Raw genomic sequence first — 22,896 nt, forward strand, 5'->3', positions numbered from 1 at the left:
CATTCTGCCCTGTAGTGAGTCCTTATTGGAAACAACTGGGAGGTGGGCGGGCCTGCCCTGCGCCTCCTATCCGGAGGAGCTCCGGACTTGCCAAAGGATCCCTGGCCGGATGAAGCCATGGTCCAGGATTCCCCCGAGGCCAACACCAGCCCCCAGGTAGGCCCAGAGGGGGAGTGTGGAAGTTAGGGTGACCAGATGTCCCGGTTTTATAGGGACAGTCCTGATTTTTTGATCTTTTTCTTATATAGGCTCCTATTACCCCCCACCCTCTGTCCCGATTTTTCACGTTTGCTGTCTGGTCACCCTACTGGAAGTAGCCCGGGGGCAGCCGACCCCAGACTGGCTACAGCACTGCCAGAGCCGATGTCAGTGTGTTGCGGCCTGGATCCCCACTGACGAAGCAGCGGGTCTTCTGCCGCTGCTAGGGCCCCGGGCTGGGACGCAGTGGAGTGGGAGGGCCTGCGTCCTCCCTGCCACCCAACCTGTGGGTGGCAGTCTCCCCCCCTCTCCCAGGCCTGTTGAGGCTCAGGCCTATTATTGTGGCTCAGCCCTGCCTGAGGGCCTGAGCTCTCCTCAAGCGTTTGTTGCCCCGCCCTGACCTAGGGCCTGGGCTAAATACTTTGTTTACTGTTGCTCAACCCTGACTAAGGGTCTGAGCCCTGACCTAATGCTGGTGCCCGCCCTGAGCCGGGGTCGGCCTTCCTGTATCTTTCAGGACTGCAAGGGCTGCCGGGCGAGACCCTGCAACCAGACAAAGCACTCAAGCCCCAGCAGGTAGTGAGTCGGTGTGGCTCCCCACCGCCCCGGAGCGGGTCGAGCCCCGGCCAACTCCTGTACACGCCCATAGAGTAAGACATGATAAAATGAGCTGTGGGGGGGATAATATCTGGAGTTCATATACGCTGCAGCATAGCTGTTTGTCAGATTATCTAAGGAAAGCATAAAAGAAGGAGCCAGATTCTCAGACTGTAGAGCAGTGGTTCCCAAACTTTAACAACCTGTGAACCCGTTTCACTAAAATGTCAAGTCTCACGAACCCCTCCTAAAAATGAATATTTCCAGGGATTTTCTCCTTTACCTGAGTATAAATTATAAAAGCAATGAGGAAATATAAAAATTGTTTTTGACATGCTTATTACACACTATTAATTATTTAACATTACAGTATTTTTATTACATTATGAAAACGGCAACACTCTTCCAAGATCTCACTTTCATAGCTTGTATCACTTTGAATAAGCCTGTTATAAGACAAGGCTCCTATCCTTCATCAAGGAGTATCAGATGTGAAACAGTGTGAAGGTATTTAAGAAGGTTTCAGAGTAGCAGCCGTATTAGTCTGTATCCGCAAAAAGAAGAACAGGAGTACTTGTGGCACCTTAGAGACTAATAAATGCTCTAATAAATTTGTTAGTCTCTAAGGTGCCACAAGTACTCCTGTTCTTTTTTTTTTGTATTTAAGAAGCCAACTCAAATAATTCCTCCTACACAAGCATTCAGGTCTCGAGCAGTCCAGGCAAACAGCGCACAGTTACAACAAAGCTTAAACTTGTTCTTCATAATAATTTTAAAAACAATACTAGCTGCCTATTTACTTTTAAAAACCGCAAAAAATATCCACCTCCCTTTCCATTTCTTATAAGGAGTCTTGAAGTTTAAATCTCCTCAGTGTGATAGATATGCTTGCTTTGATCTGCTTAGCTCTTGGAAGTTCAGGGGCTCTCGGCTGCTGGCCCCATGGTGCCCAGGGTCCCTAGGGACAGCTCTGTCCGCCATTAGGGATTTTTTTCCCGAGAACCCCCTATAACATTTCGCAAACCCCCAGTGGTTCACGAACCCCAGTTTGGGAAACACTGCTGTAGTGTAAACCTAGAGTAACTCCATACTCTGATTAACACCAGATTTCACTGAGCTTAGTCTGTGGACCACACATCAGGTACCATCTCCTTGAAGCAGGACTCTGGCAGTACCAGAATCTACAGATGTTTGCTGCAGAGAGATTTTTAAAACAGGAACCTTACTTGAGTGTGGCCATGGATTGCTCAAGGAATTGGCAGTGGGAAAGGGTGCTTTTCGGCTCTAGAGTGCTGCTTCAAACCTAGACTAGAATAGCAGTGATCGAAATTTTACTTGATGGCTGTGCAGTGTACACCTATGGTTTCCACCATTATGTCTGATTGACACCAATTAGAGGAAAATCAGGCCCCTGGTGGAACTGGGAAACCCAGTTATAATACGGTTTCTTCTTCCCTGTGGGGACAGAAACAAACATGTCATCATGCCGTCAGACGCCACCGGCGTGGTGCTCTGCTATCCAGTGTTGATAACAGTCGGCTGCGTGCGTGTTCCCTCCGTGTGCTGCCCCGGCTCTGCACAGATCGCTGACACAGCAGACCCTGAGAGAACCCCAAAGACCACAGACTCCGATAAGGTACGAAGGCACCCGGCCAGGTTTATTGCCAAATTAAACACAGTCTCTAGCTCCCCGGATCAGATGTCTACAGTTCTGCTAGTACATATGTGCTCCCTGACAATGGACAGTACGTCTACACTATGAAATTAGTTCGAATTTATAGAATCCGGTTTTATTGAAATCGGTTGTATACAGCCGATTGTGTGTGTCCACACAATAAAATGCTCTAGGTGCTCTAGTCGGCGGACCGCGTCCACAGTACAAGGCTAGCGTCGACTTCCGGAGCATTGCACTATGGGTAGCTATCCCACAGCTATCCCACAGTTCCCGCAGTCTCCGCTGCCCCTTTGAATTCTGGGTTGAGATCCCAATGCCCGGATGATGCAAAACAGTGTCGCGGGCGGTTCTGGGTACATGTCGTCAGGCCCCTCCCTCCCCCGTCACAGCAACGGCAGACAATAGATTCGCGCCTCTTTACCTGGGTTACCTGTGCAGACAACATGGAGCCCGCTCAGCTGAGCTCACCGTCACCATATGTCCTCTGGGTGCCGGCAGACGTGGGACTGCATTGCTACACAGCAGCAGCTGCTAACTGCCTTTTGGCGGTAGACGGTGCAGTAGACTGGTAGCCTTCATCGGCGATCTGGGTGCTGGCAGCCGTGGGGCTTGCCTTTTGGCAGTAAATGGTGTATTACGACTATTAGCCGTCCTATTACAAGTCGGGTCATCGCACGTTAGCAGAGTCTTCCCCGAGCAGCCGATTGTGCAATAGGCCTGAAGACCATCGTCATACGCCGCCCCGTATTTGCTGCCAAGCACCCAGAAAGATGCCGAGGGCTATCAGTCACGCTGCACCGTCGTCTTAAGATGTAAAAAATAGATTTGCTCTGTATTCATTTGCTTCCCCCTCCCTCCGTCAAATCAACGGCCTGCTAAGCCCAGGGTTTTCAGTTTAATCTTTGGGGGGAACATTCTGTGTGACAAAAAGAAGAACAGGAGGACTTGTGGCACCTTAGAGACTAACAAATTTATTAGAGCATAAGCTTTCGTGGACTACAGCCCACTTCTTCGGATGCATCCGAAGAAGTGGGCTGTAGTCCACGACAGCTTATGCTCTAATAAATTTGTTAGTCTCTAAGGTGCCACAAGTCCTCCTGTTCTTCTTTTTGCGGATACAGACTAACACGGCTGCTACTCTGAAACCTTTCATTCTGTGTGACAGTTGTTTGTGTTTCTCCCTGATGCACAGCCACCGTTCTTGATTTTAATTCCCTGTGCCTGTACGCCATGTCGTCACTCGGCCCGCCCTCCCTCCTTCCCCTAGTCCGTCAGATACTACGTTTGCGCCACAGCTCAGAGAGCCGAGAAGCGGTTCGCGCCTTTTCTTTGAATTCTGGGTTGAGATCCCAATGCCCGGATGATGCAAAACAGTGTCGCGGGCGGTTCTGGGTACATGTCGTCAGGCCCCTCCCCCCTCGTCACAGCAACGCAGACAATAGATTCGCGCCTTTTTACCTGGGTTACCTGTGCAGACAACATACCACGGCAAGCATGGAGCCCGCTCAACTCAGCTGAGCTCACCGTCACCATATGTCCTCTGGGTGCTGGCAGACGTGGGACTGCATTGCTACACAGCAGCAGCTGCTAACTGCCTTTTGGCGGTAGACGGTGTAGCATGAGTGATAGCCATGGGGCTGGCAGCCGTAGGGCTGCATTGCACCAGCCCCTTGCCAGGCGATGGTATATTATGACTGGTACCCGTCATCATCGTATTGGTGTGGCTGTCAATCATGGCCACCTGGGCAGACATGCTACTGTTTCGATGATGATGGCTACCAGTCGTAATATACTATTTTCTGCCAATTGCCCAGTATTGTCTGCTAAGCACCCAGAAGAGGCCGAGGGCGATGCTGGGTGCTGGCGGACGTGGGGCTGGCAGACGTGGGGCTGCATTGCTACACAGCAGCAGCCCCTTGCCTTTTGGCAGATGATGGTATTTTATGATTGGTATCCGTCATCGTCATACTGGAGAGGCTATCACTCATGCTGCACCGTCGGCTGCCAGCTTAAGATGTAAAAAATAGATTTGTTCTGTATTCATTTGCTTCCCCTTCCTCCGTGAAATCAATGGCCTGCTAAGCCCAGGGTTTTCAGTTTAATCTTTGGGGGGACCATTCTGTGTGACAGTTGTTTGTGTTTCTCCCTGTTCCTGTACCTGTACGCCATGTCGTCACTCGGCCCTCCCTCCCTCCCGCCCTCCCTCCTTCTCCTGGTCCATCAGATACTACTTTCGCGCCTTTTTTCTGACCAGGCGCCATAGCTAGCACTGGGATCATGGAGCCCGCTCAGATCACCGCGGCAATTATGAGCACTATGAACACCACGCGCATTGTCCTGGAGTATATGCAGAGCCAGGACATGCAAAGGCGAAACCCGGACCAGGCGAGGAGGCGATTGCAGCGCGGCGACGAGAGTGATGAAGTAATTGACATGGACATAGACCTCTCACAAGGCACAGGCCCCAGCAATGTGGAAATCATGGTGTCACTGGGGCAGGTTGATGCCGTGGAACGCCGATTCTGGGCCCGGGAAACAAGCATAGACTGGTGGGACCGCATCGTGCTGCAGGTATGGGACGATTCCCAGTGGCTGCAAAACTTTCGCATGCGTAAGGGCACTTTCATGGAACTTTGTGACTTGCTTTCCCCTGCCCTGAAACGCCAGGATACCAAGATGAGAGCAGCCCTCACAGTTGAGAAGCGAGTGGCGATAGCCCTGTGGAAGCTTGCAATGCCAGACAGCTACCGGTCAGTCGGGAATCAATTTGGAGTGGGCAAATCTACGGTGGGGGCTGCTGTGATCCAATTTGCCAGGGCAATGAAAGACCTGGTGATAGCAAGGGTAGTGACTCTGGGCAACGTGCAGTCAATAGTGGATGGTTTTGCTGAAATGGGATTCCCAAACTGTGGCGGGGCCATAGACGGAACCCATATCCCTATCTTGTCACCGGAGCACCAAGCCACCGACTACGTAAACCGCAAGGGGTACTTTTCAATGCTGCTGCAAGCCCTGGTGGATCACAAGGGACGTTTCACCAACATCAACGTGGGATGGCCGGGAAAGGTACATGATGCTCACGTCTTCAGGAACTCTGCTCTGTTTCGAAAGCTGGAGGAAGGGACTTTCTTCCCGGACCAGAAAGTGACCATTGGGGATGTTGAAATGCCTATCGTGATCCTTGGGGACCCAGCCTACCCCTTAATGCCATGGCTCATGAAGCCGTACACAGGCAGCCTGGACAGGAGTCAGGACCTGTACAACTACAGGCTGAGCAAGTGCCGAATGGTGGTGGAATGTGCATTTGGACGTTTAAAAGCGCGCTGGCGCAGCTTACTGACTCGCTCAGACCTCAGCGAAAAGAATATCCCCATTGTTATTGCTACTTGCTGTGCGCTCCACAATATCTGTGAGAGTAAGGGGGAGACCTTTATGGCGGGGTGGGAGGTTGAGGCAACTCGCCTGGCCGCTGATTACGCGCAGCCAGACACCAGGGCGGTTAGAGGAGCACAGCAGGGCGCGGTGCGCATCAGAGAAGCTTTGAAAACGAGTTTTGTGACTGGCCAGGCTACTGTGTGAAACTTCTGTTTGTTTCTCCTTGATGAACCCTCCAAACCCCCCCCCCCGACCCGGTTCACTCTACTTCCCTGTAAACCAACCACCCCACCCCACCCTCCCCTCCCGCTTGCAGAGGCAATAAAGTCATTTTTTTTTTAACATTCATGCATTCTTTATTAGTTCCTTACAGAGGTAGGGGGATAATTGCCGAGGTAGCCTGGGATGGGTGGGGGAGGAGGGATGGAAAAGGACACACTGCATTTTAAAACTTTAAGTCTTATTGAAGGCCAGCCTTCTGATGCTTGGGCGATCATCTGGGGTGGAGTGACTGGGTGGACGGAGGCCCCCCCACCGTGTTCTTGGGCGTCTTGGTGAGGAGGCTATGGAACTTGGGGAGGAGGGCTGTTGGTTACACAGGGGCTGTAGCGGCGGTCTCTGCTCCTGCTGCCTTTCCTGCAACTCAGCCATACGCTCGAGCATATCAGTTTGATGCTCCAGCAGACGGAGCATTGCCTCTTGCCGTCTGTCTGCAAGCTGATGCCACCTATCGTCTTCAGCCCACCACTTGCTCTGTTCTTCCCGCGATTCAGCCCGCCACCTCTCCTCTCGTTCATATTGGGCTTCTCTCATCTCCGACATTGACTGCCTCCACGCATTCTGCTGTGCTCTATCAGCCTGGGCGGACATCTGCAGCTCCATGAACATCTCGTCCCTCGTCCTACGTTTTCTCTTTCTAATGTTCATGAGCCTCTGCGAAGGAGAAACATTGGCAGCTGGCGGAGGAGAAGGGAGAGGTGGTTAAAAAAGACACATTTTAGAGAACAATGGGTACACTCTTTCATTACAAGGTCGCATATTTCGGCTTGCAGGCAGCCATCGTAGGCCACAGTGTTTTGGCTTTTTTAACCTTCTTAACATGCGGGAAAGGTTGCAAACAGCAGCGCATTTCCCATATCAAGGATGAATTGGGTTGTCCATTTAAAATGGGGTTTCAATGTAAAAGGAGGGGGCTGCGGTTTCCCGGTTAACATGCGGCACAAACACAAGTAAACCACCCCCCCCCCCCCCCCACACACACACACACGATTCTCTGGGATGATCACTTCACCCCTCCCCCCACCGCGTGGTTAACAGCGGGGAACATTTCTGGTCAGAAGAGCAGGAACGGGCGCCTCTGAATGTCCCCTTAATAAAATCACCCCATTTCAACCAGGAGAGCTTTCTGGAGATGTCCCTGGAGGATTTCCGCTCCATCCCCATACACGTTAACAGACTTTTCCAGTAGATGTACTGGCCGCGATTGCCAGGGCAAAGTAATCATTAAACACGCTTGCTTTTTTTTTGTAATGTTTACAAATAGTTACAAAGTTACACTCACCAGAGGTCTCCTGTGTGCCCTGAGGGTCTTGGGTGAGTTCGGGGGTTACTGGTTCCAGGTCCAGGGTCACAAACATATCCTGGCTGTTGGGGAAACCGGTTTCTCTGCTTCCTTGCTGCTGTGAGCTACCTACAGTACCTCCATCGTCATCTTCCTCGTTCCCCGAACCGTCTTCCCTGTGTGTTTCTCCAGTGAGAGAGTCATAGCACACGGTTGGGGTAGTGGTGGCTGCACCCCCTAGGATCGCATGCAGCTCCGCGTAGTAGCGGCAAGTTTGCAGCTCTGCCCCGGACCTTCCGTTTGCTTCTCTGGCTTTGTGGTAAGCTTGCCGTAGCTCCTTAATTTTCACGCGGCACTGCTGTGTGTCCCTGTTATGGCCTCGGTCCTTCATGGCCTTGGAGATCTTTTCTAATACTTTTCCATTTCTTTTACTGCTACGGAGTTCAGCTATCACTGCTTCATCTCCCCATATGGCGAGCAGATCTCGTACCTCCCGTTCGGTCCATGCTGGAGCTCTTTTGCGATCCTGGGAGGACTCCATCACGGTTACCTGTGCTGATGAGCTCTGCGGGGTCACCTGTGCTCTCCACACTGGGCAAACAGGAAATGAAATTCAAACCTTCGCGGGTCTTTTCCTGTCTACCTGGTCAGTGCATCTGAGTTGAGAGTGCTGTCCAGAGCGGTCACAATGGAGCACTGTGGGATAGCTCCCGGAGGCCAATAACGTCGAATTCCGTCCACACTACCCCAATTCCGACCCGCAAAGACCGGTTTTATCGCTAATCCCCTCGTCAGAGGTGGTGTAAAGAAACCGGTTTAAAGGACCCTTTAAGTCGAAAGAAAGGGCTTCGTTGTGTGGACGTGTCCAGGCTTAATTCGGTTTAACGCTGCTAAAGTCGACCTAAACCCGTAGTGTAGACCAGGCCTCAGTCAGTGGCAGGACACTCCCCTAGGCCGGACAAAGATATCCACTCAGGGGTGCATTCTTATACACAGGTATGTTGCCAGCACAGGTGTGCTCGAGGACAGCAACAGTGGGTTCGTTGCCCGGTGTGCTTCGCGCCAATAAACACACCAAGGGGAAAAGCAAACAAAGTTTATTTGGGATCCTAAAGCGGTGCAAGGAGACTGGCAAGTCTCAAATCAAGCACATTAACAGGAACAGTTTTTTTTTTTTTTATACATTTTGCAGTTAAGCCTTACCCCCCCCCCCTTTCCCTTCTAGCCCTTTCTTTTTTTTTTTTTTACTTTTTTCATTTCTGGTAATAGTTACGTCATTTTTGGCAGCTATAAGCCTAGTTTGTTAGTAACTTCTTTAAACTGTTATTTTGTCCTTTTTCCCTTCAGCCAGAAACATGCAGGCCTCATTATTACCGCTTGAGCAGGAGGTTGCACACAGATAACTGGTTGCTTACATATTCTAATTGCACCTGGCTTTTGAGGTTGATTAGAGTTTAAACATGGAAGGATAGAGTTTGGTTCACTTAGGCCTAGTGCAGGAAGGCTTCATTGACACTTAGTGGCCTTCTACCCTCCCGAGTTACCTAGGGTGAGGCCTAGTGACGTCAACAGGTACAAACAAGTTACACATCACTCCTGACGTATTGAAGTGCAACCCCTTCAGGGCCAGTGCAAGGATATTTTGTGCCCTAGGCGAAACTTCCACCGTGCGCCGCCCTTCCCCCCCCCCCGCACATCGGTTTATTGAGGGGCAAATCCCAATGAGCCTTTATAGACCCCAGGGGCCAGCCGTGCCCAGGGGCTGCTTCCCAGACAAGATTCCCCCCTCCCCGCCCCCTGAACTCCCCTGGAGGGTGCATAGCCCCCCCGTGGGCCCTCCCCACCCCACCCTGGTGGCCCCCCACCCCGAGTCGACTCACTGGCTTTGCCGGGCTTGGGCTGCTGCAGCAGCTCGGAAGGGAAGAGCCGCCTTCTGGTGGCACCGGAGAGCCAGAGCATCCCACTTGTGGCGGCGGCGAGCCCCAGCCATGGAGGAGCCAACATGGCACAGGGGGGTAGCAGCCCTGCAAAGGTAGCAGCACCACTAGGTGGGAGCAGCCGTGCCCCCGCCCAGGCTGCAGCCTGCCCCCCCCCCCGGGGGGTCCTGCAGTGGATGCATGCGGGTGCCGGCCCCCGTGCGCCACCCGGCTTCCCCCTCGCCGCGCTCAGGCTCTGCAGCTCCCAGGCGTGTGAGCCGCCACCGGGGCCCTGAGCCTGCTCCGGGAGGGACGGCAGAGGCTCGCACGCCTGGGAGCCGCAGAACCCGAGCGCGGCGAGGGAGGAGCCGGGGGGCGCATGGGGGCTGCCGCCCGCATGCATCCGCTGCAGGAGCCCCCGGGGGAGGGGTGCCGGGCCACAACCCAGGCAGGAGTGCCCCCCGGCTCCCCCGTCAACGCGCTCAGGCTCTGCCACTCCCGGACGTATGAGCTGCTGCCACCGCTGCCCCTCCGTGCCCCAGCGGCGGCTCACACGCCCGGGAGCCACAGAGCCCAAGCGTGGTGAGGGAGGGGAGCCGGGGGGCACATGGGGACAGGCACTCACATGCATCCGCTGCAGCCTGCAGGACCCCCCGGGGGGGCACCGGGCTGCAGCCTGGGCAGGAGGGGTGGGGGGCGCGGCTGCTCCCCGCTAGTGGCGCCACCGCCTTTGCAGGGCTGCTGTCCCCCTGCGTCATGCCGGCTCCTCCATGACTGCAGCTCGCCGCCCCCACAAGCCGACGCTCTGGCTCTCCGGTGCCTCCGGAAGGCGGCTCCTCCCTGGCGAGCCAGGGCACCAATTTTTGGCGCCCCCCAACCACTTGGCGCCCTAGGCAACCACCTAGTACACCTACTGGTTGCACCGGCCCTGAATCCCTCTATGTAGCAAGGTACAACCCCTCTACACAGTAGGGTGCCCCCTCTCACCTTGAACATGTTGGTTCGAACAAAACAACTCTATCCATCATATTACCTTTTTTCTCTGTCCTTGTTATCTGTGTGGAATGTGCAAGTATCGGAGTGTTCTGTATCTCTAGTGTCTAGGGTTACCATACGTCCGGATTTTCCCGGACATGTCCGGCTTTTTGGTCATCAAATCCCCGTCCAGGGGGAATTGCCAAAAAGCTGAACATGTCCGGGAAAATACTCCCAGCTTTGTTTTGCCGGCATCCCTGCCCCAGTCCCCTGCTTACCTTAGAGGGGCTCCGGCAGGCTGCGAGCTGCAAGCGGATTCCCCCGTGGCGGCTGCTGCTGCTCCCCCCAGACACCTCAGCTCTGCGCAGCTGAAGAGCCGAGCTGCCCGAGTGCTAAAGGCTTCACGGTTTGCCGGGCAGCCCCCAGACCTCCAGACCCTGCGCCCCCGGCCAGGCGCTTCCCCAGTGCAGCTGGAGCCCGGGAGGGGAAGCGCCTGGCCGCGGGTGCAGGGTCTGGAGGTCTGGGGGCCAGGAGCAGTGCCAGGGTCTTTGGTGCCCTAGGCAGGCGTCCTTCCGTGCTCCCGGTCTTCGGGGCACTTCGGCGGCTGGTCCCGGAGCGAGTGAAGGACCTGCTGCCGAATTGCCGCCGAAGACCCGGAGCGCGGAAGGACCCCCCGCCGCCGACTTGCTGCCAAGGGCGGCAAAATGCCTCCCCCCCGAATCCTGGTGCCCTAGGCAACTGCCTAGGTCGCCTAAATGGAAGCGCCGGCCCTGCTGGGGGCTGCCCGGCAAACCATGAAGGCGGTAGAGCTCGGGCAACTTGTCTCTTCAGCTGCACAGAGCTGAGGTGTCTGGGGGGAGCAGCAGCAGCCGCCGCAGGGGAATCCGCCTGCAGCTCCCCCCAGACACCTCAGCTCTGTGCAGCTGAAGAGCCGAGCTGCCCAAGCGCTACCGCCTTCACGGTTTGCCGGGCAGTCCCCAGACCTCCAGACCCTGCGCCCTCGGCCGGGTGCTTTTCCTCCCGGGCTCTGGCTGTGCTGGGGAAGCGCCCGGCCCGGGGGCGCAGGGTCTGGAGGTCTGGGGGCTGCCTGGCAAACCATGAAGCCCATGGCTCGGGCAGCTGTTTCGCGTGGCTGGGAGGGAGGAGGGGGAAATGCGGGGCGCTCAGGGGAGGGGGCAGAGTTGGGGTGGGGACCTTGGGGAAGGGGCAGAGTTGGGGTGGGGAAGGGGCGGGACCAGGGCCCCGTGGAGTGTCCTCTTTTTTAATGTTTAAATATGGTAACCCTACTAGTGTCCAGTACCTTTTAGGCCCTGGGTGTCAGGCATGCCCCAAGAAAACATTTTCTTTTTTTCTTCATTCCCCACCCTCCCTCAAACCACACTCACCAGCAGCCCAGCTGGAGAGGGAGGAGAGGCCTAGCAGATTATGATTTAGCCTAGCTGTCTGCCAGAGTTCAAGCACACTTCTTTAGCATGGTGTTTTCTGTCCAGAGAAGCAAGAAAAAATTGTCATCTCTAATTGTATTTATTATATTTGGCTGAAATCCCATTTTCCTTTTCAGTTCAAAGTCAAAGCAATTCAAGCATTCTCTCCTCCGCACAACAAGGAAGTATTTGAAGCTCCATTCATCCTTGTTATGAGATTTTTTGCAAATAAAAAACCTTGACAAAACAAAAACACAGGCTCCCAAGAGCCTCCATCATGCCAGAAACTAGAAAGTGGAAATCTACAGAACAGCCAGGATCTAAAGGTTTGACAACATGCGGCATAATGCCATTTGGTCATTTTTTTAGCTATTGCAGGAGCTGATGTTGGGAACATACACAAGTGAAGAGTGTTTCTCTCATGAAACTGGTTAAAAACATGTTTGCCGAAAAGATAAGAATCCCTGCACAGCAGTCAGAAGATAAAAAACAAACCGACATGCCCATCCTCCCCGCTCCAGCCCTCCACGTGGTATTGATTTAAGCCAGCACTGCAGAACTCGTCAGTTCAAAAGCTATCTGCAAACATTCACAGGCAACAAAACGAGGAAAAGCTGATCAGGAAAGGCTTTAAAACATGTAAACAGTTTCAATGAAACTGTGTGTATGTGTGATCTTGAGAAGGAATTTGCCTCTCCAGTTTGTACCACATGACGATGAACTACAGTAGCACATACAGGGCCTGCTGCCCTGAAGTCTGTTTCCATTATAAAATCTCTCTTGCAAGGGGGATAGAGCATTCAGCGGCACAATTCCAAGCTGAAACTCTGCAGCATTTTTCCAGCTGATTTTTCTCTCCAAATGTTCACACAACTGGCGTGAAAGGTGCTATAATGATCAGGGCCGGTTCTAGGCACCAGCAAAACAAGCAGATGCTTTGGGCGGCATTTGGGCCATCCTCTTTTTTTTTTTGTTTTGTTTTTACTCACTTCCTCCCCTCTCACAACCCTGCAGAAGCTGCTCTGTTGCTCCGCTGGGGATCCAGCATGGGAGCTGAGAACCCCCGGGGACCTTGGGAGCTGTAGTTCCTTGCCTAGCTCCCTGCCTATAGAGCCAGCCCCAGAACAGGGAAAGAACTACATTTCTCAGCAAGTCCTTGGCAGCTATCAACAGGAAAGGGAGGGGTAGGGAGTGAGGTAGCTGAGCCATGCTGCAGCTTGCTGTGAGTCGAAAGGGGGGGGCACTGTGAATGGGGAACAAGTGTTCCTAAGGAGTAGAAGGCTTTGCCCCAGATATCCCCTTCAGAAGACTTCCCCAGACTGGATTAGGGATACTGGTGTGACCTCACCTTGCAGCCCCTAAAGAAGGAATTGGGTGGACTAAATGGACAGTGCCCCTCTCTATCTGAAGCCTAGCAAGGGAGGGACGTGGATCCCACTAGAATTTAAAATGAAAAGTAAGGGAGGGGAGGCTCTGCACCTGGACAGCTTTAGATACAGTACCAGGCACTTAGGAGGATTTCCACTTCTGAGCGATGGAAGCAGAAATTGACTTTTCCTTTCCAGATATAGCTCATATTCAAAAAGGGAATCTAGCACCTGCCTTCCAAATTTGAACACCCTCAAAATTCAGGAGTGCTCAAGCTCAATTAAAGCAGGTGTTACTTCATTTCTCCCACATCAAATATACTGATCCACTGTAACTTCCTGTAGACAAAGTAGGTTAAAATTGAGCAAGAAATGTTTCCCAGTGTTTTTTAGGACTGGAATTGCTATTTTCAACAGCCATTGCCTTTTTTTAATTTTTATTTGCTATTTTCAACAGCCATTGCTTTTTTTTTCCCTTTTATTTAAAGGGAAGACACTGATCTTGCATTGGCAAATTCCCCCTAGAAAGAAAGAATGGAACAAAAGAATAATAAAGGCACCTCAACTTTTCCTCATTTATGTAGGACAGTCTTATAATATGCATCCAGATATCCTCCAGTCACACAAGCTGAAAATTGTTCCACTTTACTGCAGTTCTGTAACCATATGGGAACCAATCCTGTCTGTGTTCTGGGCACATCCATGACCCGCCGTGGGAGCGAGTTACCAGTGACCCAGGGCTGGGACAGCAGGAGGGTCCAGGTTGGGGGGGAGAGCCCAGGGGTGGGGGAGGGAGGGCACTGGTGGTGGGGAAAGGGGGAAGCCCAGGGCTGGGACAGCAGGGGACTGCAGGTGGGGAGACTAGGGCTGAGGGGCAGCCAAAAAATGTTTTTGCTTGGGGCAGCAAAAAACCTAGGCAGCAAAAAACCTAGAGCCGGCCCTGATAATGATACAACAAGAGGCAGTGATCGGGTGACGACAGCTCTTTTAAAGCACTTGCAAATGACTTCAAAGTTCTTCAGTTTAGAAACCCTCACAAAGGAGAGGTGGGTGGGGTGAGCTGGTTCGGTTTGTGTCCCAACCCCCCCAGTCGGTGCATTTTAGCAGATACTTTCTGCCTGGGCATGGCGCCCTCTCTGCATAGATGCAGCTTCTCTGGGCACAGCAGCTCTGTGCCCTATGGGAGAGGCATCATTTGTGGGCACTGACCCCCTGCACGGCGGGAGAGGCATCACCCCCGGAGCCCTGCACGCCCCCCACGTGTGTGTCTGGCTGGAGGGGAGGGGCCTGCTCCACCCAGCCCCGCCCACAGCCCAGGGAGGCGGGGCGGTTCCCTGCGTTGCTCCGCCCCCTCCTCCCCGGCCCATCCTGCTGCGCGGCGCGTGACCCGCGCGCGGGGGGTGTTGCTGGGCCAGGGCGATGGCGGAGGAGGAGGCGGCCGGGCCCGACGCGCTGGGCGCGTGCGAGGTGCAGCAGCTGGTCCGCAGGAAGGATGAGCTCGAGGCCCAGATCAAAGCCTGCTACGCGGTGCTGGAGGGGGTGAGTGTGCGCGCGGGGGCGGGGCGCTGCGTGCGGGGGGCACACGGGCCCTGCCGCTGCGCCCCCCCCGCACGCTGAGCTCGGGGGTGTCTGTGCAGCGCTCTGGGCCGCGGGCGGGTGTGTGTCCAGTTCACGCGCACAGGGCTCGCTGCCAGGGCGGGGGGGGTGTCTCTGTGCAAAGGGCTGTGCTGTGTGTGATGCGTGTCAGCCGGGGGGAGGGGGTCTGCAATGCACCGTCACATACGCAGCCCGGGGGGTCTGTGCCAGCCTCAGATCTGCGGTGCGCTGACGCTCCAGCTCAGCCTAATCAACAATTTGCTGAGATCACAGATGCCGTTTTTTTTTTGTTCTGTCCTTTAACAACGTGAAACAAAATGTATTCTTGAGCCGAGCAACTTGACACTTTATGAAAGTGTTTCTGCTCCGCAGCAAAAGGGAGTCGGGATGAACGAGCCGCTGGTCGATGCTGAAGGGTATCCACGTGCAGATGTTGACGTATACCAAGTCCGTGCAGCCAGGCATAACATCATCTGTAAGCAAGTCTGGCCTAAAAAGTCGCCTTTCAGGGGGGTTGGGCTAAATGAAACAGACAACACTTGTCAGAAGTTTGGCTCTTTGTTTTACAAATATCCGGTTTGGTTTGGTTTTTCCCTTGGCAACTGTAAAGAAATAAAACTTAGAACTCAGTTACACAAAGGGACATTATTGATGGGAAACTCATCTATTTAAAAGGATACCTATCTCATAGAGCTGGAAGGGACCCTGAAAGGTCATCAAGTCCAGCCCCTGCCTTCACTAGCAGGACCAAGTACTGATTTTGCCTCAGAGCCCCAAGGTCCCCTCAAGGATTGAACTCACAACCCTGGGTTTAGCAGGCCAATGCTCAAACCACTGAGCTATTCCCCCCTCCCGTTTATTAATAATATCTTAGATTATTAAAACTCAAAAAATTGCAACCATTTTTATAGTAATAACCTCCTAGTGCTGTTTAATATTTTCTAGGGCTGTTAAGTGATTAAAAAAATTAATCATGATGAATTGTGCAATTAAAAAGATTAGTTGTGATTAATTGCATTGTTAAACAATAATAGAATACCATCTATTTAAATATTTTGGGTGTTCTACATTTTCAAATTTATTTCAATTACAACACAACATAAAGTGTACAGTGCTCACTTTTTTATTACAAATATTTGTGCTGTAAAAAACAAAAGAAATAGTATTTTTCAATTCACCTCATACAAGTACTGTAGTGCAATCTCTTTATCATGAAAGTTGAACTTACAAATGTAAAATTATGTACAAAAAAAGCTGCATTCAAAAATAAAACAGTGTAAAATTTTAGAGCCTACAAGTCCACTCAGTCCTACTTCTTGTTCAGCCAGTCACTCAGACAAACAAGTTTGTTTACATTTTCAGGAGCTAATGCTGCCCGCTTCTTATTTACAGTATCACCTGAAAGTTAGATCAGGCGTTCACATGGCACTGTTGTAGCTGGCATCACAATATATTTACATGCCAGATGCGCTAAAGATTCAGCCACCATCTGTCCATGCTGATTACTGGTTTTGTTCGATAACAATCCAAAGCAGTGTGGACCAACATGTTCATTTACATCATCTGAGTCATATGCCACCAGCAGAAGGTTGATTTTCTTTTTTGGTGGTTCGGGTTCTGTAGTTTCCACATGGGAGTGTTGCTCTTTTAAGACTTCTGAAAGCATGCTCCACACCTCATCCCTCTCAGATTTTGGAAGGCACTTCAGATTCTTAAACCTTGGGTTGAGTGCTGTAGCGGTCTTTAGAAATCTCACTTTGGTGCCTTCTTTGCGTTTTGTCAAATATGCGTGAAAGTGTTTTTAAAATGAACATGTGCTAGGTTATCATCCGAGACTGCTATAACATGAAATATATGGCAGAATGGAGGAGAAACAGAGCAGGAGACATACCATTCTCCCCCAAGGAGTTCAGTCAAAAATGTAATTAATGCATTATTTTTTTAACGAGCGTCATCGGTATGGAAGCATTCCTCTGATGAATGGTGGCTGGAACCTGAAGGGGCATAAACATTATCTACTATCTGGCACGTAAATACCTTGCAATGTTGGCTACAAAAGTGCCATGCGAACGCCTGTTCTCACTTTTGGGTGACATAAATAAGAAGCCAGAAGCATTGTCTCCCGTAAATGTAAACAAACTTGTTTGTCTTAGTGATTGACTGAACAAGAAGTAGGACTGAGTGGGCTTGTAGGCTCTAAAATTTTACATTGTTTTGTTTTTGAGTTCAGTTATGTAACCAAAAAAATCTAAATTTGTAAGTTGCAGTTTCACAATAAAGAGTTTGCATTACGGTACTTGTAGGAGGTGAATTGAAAAATACTATTTTTTTTGTTTATAATTTTTACAATGCAAATATTTGTAATAAAAATTAACATAAAGTGAACACTGTTTACTTTGTATTCTGTGTTGTAATTGAAATCAATATATTTGAAAATGTAGAAAAAACATCCAAAAATATTGGTATTCTATTGTTTAACTGTGTGATTAATCGTGATTATTTTTTTCAGTTAATCACGTGAGTTAACTGAGATAATCGACAGCCCTAATATTTTCATTTCATTCCGTTTAAAAAATAAAAATAGTGGGGTCAGTTTGAGTTTTGTTTCTAAGCAGCTTTGCCCTCTCGTCAGGTACTACAAAAGTGCCAGGGGACTGGCTCAATCATAAAATTGAATCTGTTAAAATGCGGTGTGCAGCATTATTAATGCACCTGTTAATGATTAATGAAAACAGTCATATTGTAAAATCTTCCTATGTTCTTTATAAAATAAATAAAACTAGTTGACATTGTTCCTTTTAAATTTAGTGCTTGCTTTGTATTTGTGGACAAATTTATTATAATAGTCATTGTTTAGCAATAAGTGTTGCATGTAGGGGGTGATTTAATGGAAAGGGAATTCTGTTGCTTAGTGTTCTTTATGTGGACATCGATCTCCCTAGTCCATATTTTCTGTCTACTCTATGGATTTTTTTTACTGAATTTGTAACATGGCTGTTTCTTCACAACTTGTGTGAACACACAACTGTGTATGTGTACTGTGTATCGCTGCTGCTTATGAGCAGGGCTATGAAACAGCTATCGGTCTGTAACCATGGCACTGTCAGGTGATGACTGTTGTAACTGGCTAGCTTTACACAGTGGATCCTGTACTGTATTTGGGAACACTGACTAACTCCCATAGATAGGTAGTCAGGAGCATGGATTACTAACATAGATTTAATATGGTTCTCAGGTGGCCACACTGGTCATGGAAACTGAGCTAGGAACAGCTATGCTAGCTGCACAAGTTTGTTGATAGCGCAGTTTCACTCTCAGTGTAGGCCTAAGAGGAACAAAATACCTACTTTTAATTGAAAGCTAAGAATCTCAGCCAGAGAGAGAAATGCATCTGTTAGGTAAGGACTTTAAATGAAAACGTGATTGGTCCTGTCTTCTCTGCACTAATGTGTCTCACCTGTAGGTTTGCAGAACGATCACAAGGCCCTGATGCTGCAAGTGGAAAAAGCTCTCCACCAGCTGCATGCCCGAGAGAAGGAGAAGCAGGCAAAGGATGAGGCAGAAGCTCAGGCTGAGGCAATGAATCAGAACCAGAGTCTGCCGCAGGCCTTCGCAAGAGTGAATGCTGTCACCCCAGGTTCTCCCGCTAGCATCTCGGCAAGTTCAATCCTCTTGCTTCCAATGGTGCAAACTCTGCCAGTTGGGCCCCAGATATGGCAGGTGGCCCTCCCCACTCACCTGCAATCAGGAGCAGGGTTTGAGCTCCTGTTTTTAAACCAGATTCTTGCCAGGTGCTTGTAACTTTCCTGGCAGATCTAATTATTCCCGTTAGCCTGGACAGTGTAAAATATGCATTGCTGTAACCTGTAGAGCCGTGGCCATGTTAGAACACCTAGCTAGTGGGTTGGGCATGGGGGTGGGAATCAGAAATGGCTTTTTCCCCCAACTCTCCAATTGACCTGTATGACCTTGGGTAAGGCCATGTCACCACTGTGTGCCTCAGTTTCCCCATCTCTGTAGCAGGAATAATAAATACTACTCCCATATTTCTCTGGGGGGGTTGTGAGGCTTAATCTACTAAATTTTGAGAAGCACTTTGAGATTCTTAAATGGAGGCACTACCTAGATGAGGGGTGGGGAACCTTTTTTCTATCACGGGCTATTGACCCACAGAAAAAATCAATTGCGGGCCGTACACAAGTTAAAAGCAAGGGTCTGATCAAAAACCCCTGCCGGAGGCCCAATGCCTCCCCCCACTGCGGCCCTGAGCCTGGCCCCAGGGTAGCCCCCCAATCCCAGAGGAGTGCCGGGAGGGCAGGGCACATAGCCCCAGCCCCAGAGGAGCGCCGGGAAGGTGGGCGGCCCCAGAGCACTGGACTGCTGGCTGTAGCACAGGGGGACTGGAGGAGCCACACACTGCGCGGGGGTAAACAGGAGGGGTGGGGCTGGGCAGGGTGGAGCGCAGTCAGGTCCATGTCTGGCTGTTTGGGGAGGCACAGCCTTCCTCAGCCTAAGGGACCCCGCCGCCCATGCATGGGCCGGATAAAATTAAGCAACGGGCTGAATCCAGCCCACAGGCCATAGGTAACCCACCCCTGACCTGGATGAATGTTCATCAGGTGCTTTAAGGTCCTTGGACGAAAGACGTTCTATAAACACAAAGCCTTGTGTATCTTTGAGGGCAAATGATGCTTAGTCTCCTTTGGCTTCTTTGTAAAGGGATTACAGGTTGATGATGAGATCATTGAGTTTGGCTCTGTCGACACACACAACTTCCAGACACTGCAGAATATTGCCACCGTGGTGCAGCACAGCGAAGGGGTGAGCAGGTTACCAGCTTCGGCTGAGTTCTATTTTCAGTCTTTGAACAGGAGGTTAGATTTTTTTTTATTTTTTTATTTTTTTTGGAGATAGTTGAAAGTGACCATTGGTCTCAGGTTCATCCTGCCGCTGCTTTTGATGTGCATGTTGATTCCATAGCTATTCTGTTCAATACTATTCCTGAGACCAACTGGGTCCAGTGAAGAACAGTTAAGAATTTGAGTTCTTTCCTGGGCGGACAGAGTTGGAAGGGTGTGTAGGCATCATATTTTGTCCTACTGAGAGTGCCTGCTGCTGGCTGATCAAGGAGTAATGGTGATAAGCTTCAGAGAGAGCTGCTTTTGACTCTCCTTAGTAGGAAGAAGAGTTACCCTGCCACATGGCATTAAAATTCAGTGTTGATAAAAGCGAAGTAATGCACATTGGAAAACATAATCCCAACTATACAGACAAAATGATGGGGTCTAAATTAGCTGTTACCACTCAAGGAAGAGATCTTGGAGTTATTGTGGATGGTTCTTAGAAAACATCCACTCAATGAGCAGCAGCAATCAAAAAAGCTAACAGGGATAGGAACCATTAGGAAAGGGATGCATACATATAAGACAGAAAATATCAAAACGCCACTATATAATCCCATGGTACATCCATGCCTTGAATACTGCGTGAAGTTCTGGGTGGCCCATCTAATAAAATATCTGAATTGGAAAAAGTACAGAGAAGAGCAACAAAAATTATTAAGGTTACGGAACAGCTTCCGTATGAGGGGAGTTTAAAAAGATGGTCAGGGATGCAACCCCATGCTCTGGGTGTTCCTAAACCTCTGAGTACTAGATGCTGGGATTGTGACGGGGTGGATCACTTTATAAGTAGTCCTGTTCTTTTCACTCCCTCTGAAGCATTTGGCACTGTCCATTGTTAAAAGACGGGATACTGGGCTAGATGGACCATTGGCCATTCTTATGTTCTCAGGGGGACAGGGAAATGAGAGCAGGGCCAACTTGACAGGAGAAGGTGCTGTTTATTTTCTTGCATTTCAGAAACCACTGAGTGTGACCGTGATCCGTGGCGGCAAGAAATTACACCTCGGGCTCACACCAAAGCACTGGGCAGGGAAAGGACTGCTGGGGTAGGCATGCCAATTCCTTCCACGGCCTCTGAGTTCAGGTTGGCGAAGTGCATGAATTGTCATGTCATTAACCAGCCTCAAACTGGAAAACGCCATTGCTAAGCAGAATGGAGCCTGAGCCTTCTGCCCTCCCCTGGGAATCTACCTCAGCACCAAAGTCTTTGAGTGCCACCTTGCTCATTATCAAGTGGGTACTTCTGACCTGCCAAGCTAGGGGGGGTCACTGCTAGCGCTGTACAAATTGCAGTTGCATCCTGCGTAGACTGGTCCAAACCATCTTGTTATAACCATGCTACAGCGTCCTGTTACAGCCCTGGAGTATAATTCCTTCACTGCAGGAACTGACTTCAATTGGTATTACTTGTACCATGTGTGTGCCTGAGGGAAATAGGGCCCCATATATTTTCAGGGTGTAGTTTGGATCCTTTAATGCTGTTATAACCTGGTTTTTCAGTCTACCCAGGGAAAACAATCTTTGACTGGGGCACAGCTGTGTTGTAGCTGAGGCGCACAAAACTGTTGGAATTATAGTGTAGACAGGATCTTCCCTCTGCAGATTCAGCTGGGTGCAGTATTCCCCTCCACTTAATGGAGTGGATTGGGCTTTCACACAGGCTCAGAACCACGGATTCTGCATTAAGGACAGGACTAATTTGTCATGTGGTGTTGGTCATGGTTCACTCTGCTTTGATCACCCTCTCAAATTTGATGATCACTTTTAGATCCCTCAGTGAAAGACATGATCTAAAAGTCAGTTGTGAAAGATTTAGCTGCAGCAGCGTGGGGAGGTGCATCATATCAAGAGATCAAGTTGGGAATGGGAAGGCTAAGCAGGTGAGTGAGGCTCTGTTTGGTTAACAGGAGGGGAAGAGTCTGGCTATGGAGCTCTTTATGTAGTAAGCTCAAAGATTACAAAGAGGCCAGGAAAAAATGAATATCTTTTCTCCTATTTCCTTACTCTGGATTGAAACCTAATTTATTCCTTTACGTTTTTTTCAGATGCAATATTCTCCCCTTGCAAAGATAACTGGATTAGAAGACAATAAGATCAAAGTTTGTACGTTTTGAACTCCAACCTGGTTTGAAAAGTTCCCTTTGCAACCTACATCTACTTGCTGAGGTTGGAGTGTTTATAATGGGTTCCGAGGCTCTGACCTCCAGCTTGCCGGATATACTGCACCTGAATTGTTTTCAACGGACCTGTGCGTGGTCATGATTAGTAATTGTACTGATTCATAGGGAATAGATTGTAGAGTCATAGGACCTGTTTCTGACTTCACTTGTACTGATGTAAATCAGGTGTGAGGTCCATGCTTTTTGTTTAGTTAGAATCCATGCCAAATTATTCTGTAACATTTAGTGAATGTTTTTTTCTGTTTGTTCATGGGAAGTAACATTTACCAATAAAGAGTTAAGCTGGGTTTTTTTGTTTTTGTTTTTGGTGATAATTTACATTCATTTTTAATCTGAAGTCTTCCTGAACAGGTCAGCACGTTGTACAAATGTTCTAAGTATTGCTCCAATTTCTGGATTGCATTTTATATTATCAGTGAAATACAAGTGCACACTCAAGAAATGTACAAATATGATTTTGAACATTGTGTTACAAAAACGTTTGTGGTCACTACATCTGAAAGGTTTTTTTTTTTTTTTAAATTGTTTGATTTGTACTGTCTTAAATTGGTGAGATTGAAGGGGTGCTATGATGCTTTTTATATTAATCATAGCTTGGACTATAATATAGTTCTAATTTGGTTTATATTGAGTTTCTTGTTAATTTTATTTTCTGTGCTGTAGTTTTTGGGTTGCATACACTGCAAGGGAACTTTTATTCGCTTGGTTTGTTTTTAAACCAGTTTCTATTGGAATTCTTAAAAAAAAAAAAAAAAAAAAAAGACATGCATACTTGATCTTATTGTATCTGTCATCATTTTTGGAAAAGGTTATTTTTTACAAAATCTGAATTTTGAGCAAACTCGGACCTGACAGAAGCAGATCAACACTGGTATCTAGAGATCAGCTGGTAACACGTCTTAATACTGAAGTACCATAGGCTATAATGGATTAATAAATTACACATCTTATAAGTATATTACAGACATGGATAGTATATTATGTATGGTTATAAGCACTGGTGTGGAAGGTGTTATAGATGATTTTAAGCCATGGCTATAAGCAGCCTATTGATCTGTTAGGCTCCATGCCAATTCATTATTAAAACACCTATTAATTAACCCTTCATATGTGATAGGCTCATTTGCT

At 49.6% G+C, this 22,896-nt stretch overlaps 1 protein-coding gene across 3 annotated transcripts in view; it reads left to right on the forward strand.

The window, feature by feature from the left end:
- Positions 1-22,873, forward strand: part of PSMD9 (proteasome 26S subunit, non-ATPase 9) — a 29,994-nt gene extending 7,121 nt beyond the window's left edge. Inside the window, exons 2-8 of one of the 3 annotated variants that reach the window (XM_065568116.1) lie at positions 16-156; positions 2,263-2,431; positions 15,057-15,159; positions 18,148-18,341; positions 19,404-19,505; positions 20,546-20,634; positions 21,634-22,873. In XM_065568116.1, coding sequence (XP_065424188.1) covers positions 110-156; positions 2,263-2,431; positions 15,057-15,159; positions 18,148-18,341; positions 19,404-19,505; positions 20,546-20,634; positions 21,634-21,661 — 732 coding nt within the window. In that variant the 5' untranslated portion in view covers positions 16-109 and the 3' untranslated portion in view covers positions 21,662-22,873. Of the gene's footprint in view, positions 1-15; positions 157-2,262; positions 2,432-14,401; positions 14,628-15,056; positions 15,160-18,147; positions 18,342-19,403; positions 19,506-20,545; positions 20,635-21,633 lie in introns of those variants that run through there. The other 2 variants (XM_065568117.1, XM_005298630.5) reach the window with 2 other exon arrangements.
- The last annotated feature ends 23 nt before the right edge of the window (positions 22,874-22,896 follow it).

Source organism: Chrysemys picta, chromosome 15 (assembly GCF_011386835.1).
Source record: "Chrysemys picta bellii isolate R12L10 chromosome 15, ASM1138683v2, whole genome shotgun sequence".
NCBI lineage: Eukaryota > Metazoa > Chordata > Testudines > Emydidae > Chrysemys > Chrysemys picta.